The following is a 10,984-nucleotide window of genomic DNA, read 5'->3' on the forward strand; positions in this document are numbered from 1 at the left end:
CAAACTTTTCCAAATGTAGAAAAATGCTATGCCCTATTATTCACTTTTTGCTTTTATCTTCCTCTTGTTATTTATAATTTGTTTAACTTTTGCTCTGTTACACTGAACACAAATTTTCTAAGGCTGGTAGTAAGGAATCACAAAAGAGTTTAACAGAAAGAGTCCTGATTAAATTAAGAAAGCTCTTCATGACAAGTAGGCTTCCTAAGAGTACATGGATACTAATATATTTGTATAATATACTGTTAATTCTATAAAATATTATAAAAAGCTGTGCCCGAATATATATAGTCCAAATTATTTCCCAATAAAAGTTGTAGAACTTTTAATAAATAATTATCAATCTTTCATAGATTTTCCCATGAAAGCTTCCAAACTATTTCTCCATGAAAGTCATAGAACTTTTTATTAATAATTATCAGTCTTGCAATTTATATTTATTGTTCTGCTTGGAAGTCCATAGTACAAAGGACAGCTGAGAGAATATGGAGGAAACAAGTAAGGTGTGATCATCATTAGCTTTTGGGGTTAAATAGAACATGAAATTGATGACTGAATCACATGGCTTTTCTAACCCAAAAATCCCGGTTTCATCATTTTATAACTTCAATATCAATGTCTGTCTTTAGAACCACAAGAATCAGATAATAATGTGTAGGGTTAAGAGGCCAAAGGAAAAAAAAGGTGAAAATCTATTTCTTAGCAATCACAAATCCAATGACAGTTAATAAACTTTCTCAAACATTTATGTTTCTGGCTTTGTTCATAAAAGATGATAAAAGGCAAAATAAAAATTAAAACAAAGACATAAATCAGCTTGTGTAAACAAACAAAAAATCCATAAACTAAATCTTAACAAAAAATCACATTTAGCGAATGACTGATAAAAATATCCCCAAATAGTGTCGAATTATTTCTAAATTACAGACCAAAACGGAACGCATGTCCATCACTCAGATTTCAATTCTCTGTTAAGACTACAGTAGCGTATTACAACAGCAACAGAATTTTGATCCCAACTCTTGAGATGAAAATAAAAGTTCAAATGAACTCAGTGAGGGTTGATCCATTTTAGCAGTTCGTAGTCATACAAGGAATGGATGGTTATTTTTATTCCCCGTAAAAGCAAACTCCCCCGGGAGGGGCAGAGGTGCCTTTAATGAGAAGTAGGGGTGTCTACAGAAGCAAATGGCGCCCAGGCGCCCACGCAAAGGCCCCTTACCTGCCGTCGGCATAGTCTGTGTCTGCGCCACCCCACCACACGTCGGAGTCGTCTTCCTCAGCATCCGCGGAATCGATGTTGTCACTCTCCTCTGCCAGCGGGCAACACACAAACTCCACCCCTCGGAACTTGTCAATGCCACAGGGCAGCAACATGCCATAGTCATGCAAATTGGTGCTCTTCTCACTACAGGTCTACAAAGGCAAGGAGAAGACCGTGAGGGCATGGGGACAGAGGGCTCTCATTCTGAGAAAATACCACAGGTAACAATCCACACACATATATCAAAGACAACCAACCAATATATCAAGAGCCTATTTTACAGCAGAAAGAATTATTTGTTTCTGGAGTGGTTGACTACAATCCACTCAACAGTGTTTCTTTCATTCATTTGGTATCCTGAATTTAACTTTTTGGCTGACTTGGTAAAGTGCTGTAGCACAGCAGTTTATTAAAACAACAGGAATGGGAACTGATTGAGAAATAAATGGAGGTGACTGTATGAGTACACAGATACCAGAACAGCAAAGTTTTCTGGCTTCATCAGTGTAACAGGAAGCTGACAAGGATTGCTTATATCTGCTTCCACCTCCATTACAGATGGATGTTTCTCTCACTTGAACTTTATCTCGAAATTCACTCTTGGCTCTCTTCCAGAATAACAATCCTGAGAAGAGCGAAATTATCTTCCACGATGAACAGAGATTTCTCCTTCAATATCTTTTCTTGATATCTTGGGATTTACAAAATTTGCACAAATGTAGATGAACATTAAGTTCTGAAAATATTCATTGGTGGCGGAAGAAAGATGAGTATTTCAGAACATCCAGAAAAACAATGAAAATATTACAGAGTGCATTATGACTTCAGGGAGTGAGTCATTTTTTTATTTCGTAGGAATGAAGAACTTCTTTAACAAACCCAAGAAGAAATGAGAAATAAAATGGGTAGCTGGGCTTTACATCGTTTGGTTTGTTTTCTTAAGGTTAGGTTCTTAAACCACCCAAAGATACTTTTATAAAAAAAACATTTTGTTTTGTAGTAAGAGGCAAAAATAATTTAGATCTTACATGATACTTTCTGCCTAACAAGTTAAGACTACGATACACTGGTCTGATCAAGGTTTCTCAGCCTTGGAACTATGGACATTTTGGATCTGTATGGTAATTCTGGGGGAAGGGAACAGGAGGGTGTCCTTTTACTGAGGGCTGTTCAGGTGGATCTCTGGAATTTAGCCCCAATCCAGTAACACAACTCCCTGAATTGCTGCAGCCAAAAATGTCTCCAGACATTCACATGTTCTGGGTAGAAAATGGGGAGCAAAATTGATCACAGCTTTGAGAACCACTGAACTTGATAAAACACCCTAATTCTGGGAGACTGACTGCACTACAAAAAAATCACAGTTGAATAACATGGGTTTTTACTAGGAGGGGCCGCTTGACAATATTTTGTTTTGTTTTTACTCTAATAAACAGTCGATTCTCCACGTTCACAATTCACAGATTAAAAGATGTTGGTTGATTGAATCTGCAGCTATTGACAACTGATGATGCTTCAGGGACCTGAGCTGTGTTCAAGGGGCAAAGGATACCACTGATATCCAAGAACACCAAAGGCTGACTGGTTGTTCTGGGAGAATCAAAAGATACAAGTGGATTTTCCAACTACCGGATGTAAGCACCCACGTTCAGGAATCAAGTATAGAGCCAGTTATTAAGACAGTTGTCATAAAAGACCAAAGGGAGAGAGCATCTTTGAGGGTGATAATATCAAAAAGTGACATTTTGAGCCAACTGTCTCCTGTTTTAACAGTTGAGCCGAGATAAAGGCGAGCAAAGCACGAGGGCTGGTCTATTATTGGCCTCCCCAGAAATAATCAGGAAAAGACTTAACATAAAAACTTTCCAGGGGACCAAAAAAGGGGGGGGGAATAAACTATAATTAAAAATAAAATGGTACAGTTTGCAGTGTTTAGGTATTCTCAGATGATAGATTCCAATTTATCAAACATGGGAAAGACACATAACTCACCCAACAGAATAGCCTTTTCTTTGACTCATAAATATCCCTATATTTTAAAAATAATAACTCAAAAAAGAGTTTATTTATCAATGTAGTTGTTGCCTCAAAATACTCTCTAAAATGCAATTGCATTGGTCCTCAGAAAACGTTCTCTTTACAAGAAAGAAGAACAGGCATGTTGGTACCTCTTTGGCGACAGTATGCCAGTGCAGGTGGGTCTCACAAACGTCCATCCTCTCCTGGTGTAAGAACTTGCACTTGTCGGGAACGAGGAGGGCATCGCTCACAAACTCACCAACTGCAAGGAAGGAAAAACTTCACTCATTCCTGCATCTCGTCCAGAGAGCAGGAAGGAAAGACAGTCAACGCAGACTTTGGAAGAGCTATGCGATTCTGTGAACGATAAAGCCAGTAGCCAGAGAAAGGCAGGGCCTGGACAAGGTTGAGTTCTGTCTTCCTCAGTCGGGCACACCCTGGCCATCGTGCACCTTGGTGGTTAAGACACATCCTGTAGGTTTTCAGGGACATCTTTATTTAATGAATACATGTCTTCTACTGTAACGTTGATCATACAAAAGTGCTCAACTCTAGGATCCGTTAGCACCTGGTTTCAATAAGGGTGAAACACAGATGGACAATGGCCAGGCCGTCAGCTGAGCAGAAAGATGCAAACAATTGCTGACTCCTCCCCCCTGCCAGAGTTTGTAAACTAATAGACTTTTAGCAATTTTTTTAACTTCTTAAACAAAAAGTCTGTGCGTACACACATGTGTACACATGTTTACATATGTGAAACATATTTACATGCACAGGGAGTTTAAATTCAAAAGCACAGCATGCAGATTATTCCTAGCATTCTGGCTGTTATAAAATAAAGACATTAAACACTCTTACTCTCGTTTTTTTTTTTTAAAAGATTTATTATTATTTTTTTTTGCGTACAAGAACTGGGGTACAGGCCAGAGGTGCAGGGGGTGAGAGGATTCACCACAGACAGAGTGGGGAATGACAGAACAGGCTGATTGACTGAATAACATTGTTGAAGACAGCAGCGGGTGGGATAGGAGAGGTCTGCCACGCCATGTGGGTCACCTCTAGGGCTGGGGATCGAACTCGTGTTGCAGTGACTGCTGATAGCTTCAGTGCTGCGCTTTCACCCAATGTACCACCAGGGAGGGCCCTGCACTCTTACTCTAATGAAGGTAAAAGAGCGATAATTTTGACATGTAAGCTATGGCTTAATTTTTCTCTTTTTTTTGGGGAGGGGGGTTCACTACATTTTCAGTGAACTAAAAATTTTATCCCTAACCTTTAGCACAAGTTCTGCACACAGTAGTCAATCAACGTCTGTTGATGACACAAAAAGTTAAATGCTGTAAAAGAGATGAAGAAAGCGCTGGGTCAACATAGTCCATAAATTTGTCTGGGTGCCCCAGGAGACCTCAAAATAGAAATAACACTAGCGATGAGTCTAAGTGGGTGAGTAAGAACACACCAGATAGGAAATGAATGGAAGTTCCATGATGTGAAGACAGAATCTACCGTGTTTACCCTTCTCACTCCAACTCCTGGATGGATAAATGATGGATAACAAAAAGGCAAATCAACGTGATCAACGTGAAGGGAACCTCGCATACAAAGAGAATTAAAGGAGGGCAAGCACATCTGTAGAAGGGGGGGAGGCCATTGTGGGTGGAGACCCAGGTGCGTGGAGGTGAGATGGAGAAAGATGCTGCACTCCACCATCAGAGCTCAAAAGATGCTCTCAGCAGGTATGACATGTGCAAGTTTGTTTTACGCAGATAAACTCTTTGATCAGGTGAAGGATGCCCGTGACTCAGGGCCACTGTTGGGTGTATCACTGCATCCTTCACACAGAGACACCACAACGGGTTTAAATAATTCCAAGTGAGGGACATGTCTGTCCTCACACCGGCCAAGACAGCGATGCATTTTTTTTCTTTCCTAGGATGCTACATGACATACTTTGAAATACAACAGAGAGATAAAGCTCCAAAGAATGAGAAAAAGCCTTTTCATTCTCTTGATATAAAAGGGTGGCTGACGCTCCACTTGCCTCAGTGTTGTATAATAACCACACAATGGACTTCTACATACCCCACTGTTTGGGGAGAAATCTCTGACCAGAAAGGGGTTCAGAGCTACCTACCTGCAAGAAAATTATAACCTAGCTCTAAAGATAAGCAATAAGAAACAGCAAAATCATGTCAGTGATTTCACATTATTTCAACATCGATTACTATAAAACATCAAATCTTCAATCACTAGAGAAGCAGAGAGTACTAAACAATCCAGGTGAAGACAGGTGATCTTACCCAAAACCAACTCCTCACCCACCAATGGAATTCCAAGGGTTTCTGAGGTCAACCGTGGTTGCTGGCAAGAATACCTGATACCCAAAGCGTCTCAGCTCTCTAGCTCTATAGATCAGCTCTATAGCTCTCTAGATCAGCTCTCTAGCTCTCTAGATCAGGTGCAACATTTGGCCTGAATATGCCTTGACTGTGAACTCTGGTCAACCAAGCCACGTTGCCACAGGTGAATGTCCAAAGCACTCGGTAAGGTCTGCTAGTTTGTAAGTACTCACCAGAAAATGGAAATGTCTGGCCAAGCACAAGACAATCGGAAGCAGATATTAAATACTCTTCATGCTGGCCTGAGTTCTTGGGGGCATACACTGCAAACAGGTGTCAAACACCAAAGTGTTCCCTTTCCCTGGCCTGTGCCAAAGTGCTGAGGACTAAATTTGAATGCAAAGCCGAAGTCTTGAAAGATATTTACCTTGGTAAAGTCTAATGTTCATGAAAAGCACAGTCGTTACATTAGGTTTTAAAAGGATAGCTTCTTTTTTAATTTGTGAAATGATATTTCATTTAGTACTTGATGTAAAGATGCTCGTAAGCTTCTAATAATACGGAATAAATGCCCCAAGTGAGATCGCCTTTTCAAAGGATTAATGCTGGTTCTCTAATAAGCCCTTAGGGCTCATGGCACAATAAGAAAACTCACTGTTCTCTAATATTAAAATAAATTTAGCAATAAACCGTGGTTTTACAGCCATTACTTTCAAATTTGATGAAACATCCTGGAATGTGACACAACAGATATTTTATGCAATGAAATCCCAATGATCTGTTAAAATCTTGTAATAAGAATTAAGAAATATGGTGAAATGGAATGAACACTTCCTCACGAATTAGCTCAAAGTGGTTTATATTTTTTCCCTTTTTAATTCTCCAAGAATTGTTTTTAAAAATACCACAGGCCTGGTGATATATGGGAACTCTGGACTATGAGTTTTATTCTGAAACTGAAATTACTCTAAAAAATGAAGCATACTAATATATGTCTCCAGAGACCCTTAACAGAACAGAGTGCATTTTTATTTTCTAAAAAAATCTTCTGTTTATTTATCAGCTCTCTATGAGGTAAAACAACTGTTACCAAATTTCGAGTGGGAGAGCCCAAAGAATAAAATAAATGAAGTTTCAGAATGAAAAATCACGCTCCTATTTATCCAAACTTGGCGAAATTTGGAATCATTTCACCCTGGTGAATATTTGTTGCTGCAGACTATGTATTTCATTGAATCATACAATCCGGTTTCTAGTTTATAAACAGTTCACAATTTATTTTACACAAACACACTGATAGACAGACACAGACACACACACTCCAGCAGAAAGGGAATTTTCAAAGCTAATGAATAAGATCTGGGTTTGGCCTTTTGGTTAAAAGTCTTGGCAAGGCCAACTATGTTTTTACGGAAAATCTGCAGGCCTCAATCAACCAGTTCTCTGGCTGTCCCTAGAGAAAACTGTCAAATGACCTTGTTTTGCAGATGGGAGGGAAAATGCCCAGACCAAACTGCCTGCTCTCACAGACAACAGCCAGGAGAACTGCCCTGACAGTGCAGGTCACCTGCCTCCATCAGGCCCCCTCCAAAATGAGGGTTCCCCTCACTGCCATCTCAACTACAGTCAAAGCAGCTTACTGACAGAAAACTCGGTTTGGCTTTTATAAAAGCAGTTGCACTTCTCACTACAAAACTTGATTGTAATGTACAGTTGGATCAATTCAATGACAAAACCGGTCTTAGCCAGCAAGCCACATCAGCCTGCTGGAAGCACATTCTCCAGAGCAGAACAGAAGCCAGGATCAAAGTCCCTGAAAGACAGGGTTGAGCCAGGCACCCATAAGTGTTGCTGAGCTGGATTGCTGCAGCATCATGAAGACCAGTATTAAAGCTCAAGGTTAAAATGCAGCACTGTGAAGCTATCTGCAGCCACTGCAGCACGAGTTCGATCCCAGGCTAGGGAGGTGACTCCCATGTGCAGCTCACCTGCTGCTCCCCTCAGCAGTGTATTTTAGTACACCTGCCTGTTCTGCTCCCCACACTGTCTCTGGTGACTCCTCCCACCCCCTACACCTTTCATGTGTACCCCAATTCTTGAATGAATAAATAAATCTTTAAAAATAAAAAAAGATGTGTATCAGGGACCAGGCTTGTGCTTCCGTACGTCCACGCTTAGCATGTTGGCTTCTGTCCTCAAGTTCTATGGTCATAAAATAACCAAAAAATCTAAGACTTCATGCCCACGCCCCAGGCAGGAAACAGGAGGAGGATGCCAAGGATTGGAAGTTGCCTCTTGCTTTTTTGCCCTACTGATGCTTTTGCCTTTTTACATGAAGGGACATCCCTCCATCACTGACATCCTCGTGCCCTGACTCAGTTATCCGAGCTCACTTAGCTGTCTGCGATAAAAGATGCCTGCAGATGTATATTCAGTGGAGCACTTTATCATAACGAACAAAATAACCTGAGATTCTATTAGAAAAGAGTGGAAATGAATATTAAGGTATAAATGTGAAATTCAAAGATAGGAATGTACTTTTTAATCTCTTTATGTTGCCTATCTCTTTCTTTTTCTTCGACGGACGTGACACTGGTTTCCAATCCTGTGTGTGACGCACAGGCACGGGATGTCACCTTCTCACATGCGTGTCACCACATCACAGCCGCCTCCAACACCCACTGACCTCCATCAGCCCACCGGACCCTCCCTTCGCTCTCTCTTCCCTCCCCTTCTTGTAAAGATTCTAGTAAGGAAAGATTAGAAGAAGAAGAAAAAAGAAGAAGAAAAAACAATGTCAGATGGAAATAAAGAGTATAAGAGATAAAGCGGAAAGGGATAAGATTTTTTTCTTCCCCCCTTGGGGACTAGAATTTTAAAGACAGTCCTCGGGGAAAGCCTCACTTACTAAAATTACAACATTTTGGGCCCTCCCCGGTGGCACAACAGGTTAAAGCACAGCACTGAGAAGCTAAAGCCACTTCCGCATGAGTTCGATCCCCGTCTGCCCCGCAGGTGACCACATGGCGCGGCAGACCTCTCCTGACCCGCCTGCTGCTCCCCTCAGCAGTGTACTTCGTTGATCTGCCTGTTCTGCTCCCCACTCTGTGTCTGGTGAAGCCTTTCACACCCCCTGAACCTCTGGCCTGTACCCCAGTTCTCTATGCATAAATAAACAGATCTTTAAACAAAATTTAAAAAAATATATAACATTTGGTGGAGACTTAAGACAGTGGAGAATAAACCATCCAGAAGCAGAGAAGTGTAGGCAGAGGAAGGGGCATGTGCAAAGGTCCTGAGGCCTGACGAGTCCACAGCACAGCAAGAAGACTAATGTTTTAGGAGGAACCACAGGTCAGTGAGGGAGCAGGAGAGGCGTGCTGCCCAGGTTTCTAAACAATGTCCACACTCTGTCTGGCGCTGAGAACCTGAGGAGACCCAGACCTGGCTTTTCTTTCTAACACTTCATTATTTATTTATGTATATAAGGACTGGGGGTAGGCCAGAGGTGTTGGGGGTGAGAGGAGTAACCAGACACAGAGTGGAAAATAGAACAGGCAGATTGACTGAAGTACACTGCTGAGGGGAGCAGCGGGCGTCACAGGAAAAGTCTGCCTTGCCTTGTGGGTCAGCTCCCTGGCCAGGGAGCAAACTCAGGCGAGCATAGTGATCGTGCTGAGAGTTAAACTTTAGGCCAGGAGGGAAGCCCAGACCAGGTGTTCTAAAGCCTAGCCATAAAACTAGAAGTACAAAACCAGGAAGGGAGCTGTGGCTGTACCCAGGTAGATGTCGACGTCTTGGAAGAAGAGAGAGCAGCAGAGGCTGTGAGCAGGAGCAGGTTTTCTATACCTCCTGAATGTGCAAATGAGGCCTTCACTCCCATTCCAGTAGATTCCAGGTGTTTTATATTGATGATGAAAGAAAAAGATGGAACAAGACTCCCGTGCTTTTGTCTCGTGAATGCAGAATATTCAGACAAGTTGAAGGACTCGTGAGCTCTTTCACTTCTTCGCCCATAGAAGTGCAGCTCAAAATGAGAACTATAGCCCAATGTTTACTCAGGGAAATCTGCCTTTTACCCATCTCAGACACTGCTCTCCCACCCCGCACTCTCCCCCCTCCCCCATTTTTTTTTTTTTCCTTGAATTGCTGCTATTTTGTAACTTTCACATGTTAACAAAAGGCTGGGAAATGCTTCTGGAGGTATACTTTTTTTAGGAAGAAAACTTCACAGATGTGGCTATAAACACTCCTTGAGAAAGTTTCCATGTGATGTAACTGTGTGGGTTTTGAGTGGGTATTTATAAGGTTCTCAAAGAAGCCAAGAAGATATTCCATCTCTCTCTAGGATGCAACTGTGGGGCCTCATGATGGCTCAAGGGGTTCAGTCTCAGCACTATGAAGTTATCCACAGCCACTGCAGCAGGAGTTCGGTCTTCGGCCAAGGGGGTGACCACATGGCAGCAGACCTCTCCTGTGTCGCCTGCTGCTCCCCTCAGCAGTGTATTTCAGTCTACAATCTCATGTCATAGGGACGTGCTTGTTTCCACATCAACATTCCAGTCTTCCAAAGAATGTCCACAAAATTATCATAACTTTAAAAGAAAAACAACAACAACCTAGGATTCAAAAGATCTTATTCATTTGGCCCTCTCTTCCATGGCATCTCTAACTAGACAGCTTGGTTTTAGATTTGCTAGCCAATCTTCCGCGATTTCATAGTTTGTGAATGTGTGGCATTTAAATTCCCTTAGAAATGTCAAAAATTTCAGAGCAATCTCACATATTAACAATACTCAAAGAGCTTCTTTGCTTTCCAAGTTTAGCCTTTTCTTAGAAATATGAAAGTAACTGATCACAGGATCTGATTCCGCTTTCCACAGGAGGCAGCTGGGCCCACTGCATAGCTAAGAAAAGCAGGTTCAACTCTGACTCCCGACTCTGCTGTAATGTTCACTTCGCAGTGAGGTGTGGAAATATTCATCAAATACGGAATCACTACTTTCTCCATCACCAAACCAGAATTAGTTACGTTAACGAGGGCTCTTTTGGGTTGTCCCTGGTGGTACAATGGGTTAAAACGCAAAACTACTAAGTTAGCCGCAGAAACAGCAGCAAGAGTTCGATCCCCGGTCAGGGAGGTGATCCGCATGGCACGGCAGACCTATCCTGGCCCCCTCAGCAGTGTACTTCATTGATCTGCCTGTTCTGCTCCCCACTCTGTTTCTGGTGAATCCTCCCACCCCCTGCACCTCTGGCCGGTAGCCTGGTTCTTGTATGCATGAATAAATAAATCTTTAAAAAAAAGACAAACACAAGTGCTCTTTCTATTGCATCTTTTCAGTGCCATGACTTACAGGAT

General features: G+C 41.8%; 1 protein-coding gene across 1 annotated transcript in view; it reads right to left on the bottom strand.

The window, feature by feature from the left end:
* APP (amyloid beta (A4) precursor protein) overlaps nt 1-10,984 on the bottom strand; it is a 193,128-nt gene that overhangs the window by 139,708 nt on the left and 42,436 nt on the right. Inside the window, exons 7-8 of the mRNA XM_012730693.1 lie at nt 3,433-3,545; nt 1,223-1,416 (exon numbers count right to left, since the gene is read on the bottom strand). Coding sequence (XP_012586147.1) covers nt 1,223-1,416; nt 3,433-3,545 — 307 coding nt within the window. The remainder of the gene's footprint in view (nt 1-1,222; nt 1,417-3,432; nt 3,546-10,984) is intronic.

This window comes from Condylura cristata, unplaced genomic scaffold (assembly GCF_000260355.1).
Source record: "Condylura cristata isolate star-nosed mole 26May11 unplaced genomic scaffold, ConCri1.0 scaffold00003, whole genome shotgun sequence".
Classification (NCBI taxonomy): domain Eukaryota; kingdom Metazoa; phylum Chordata; class Mammalia; order Eulipotyphla; family Talpidae; genus Condylura; species Condylura cristata.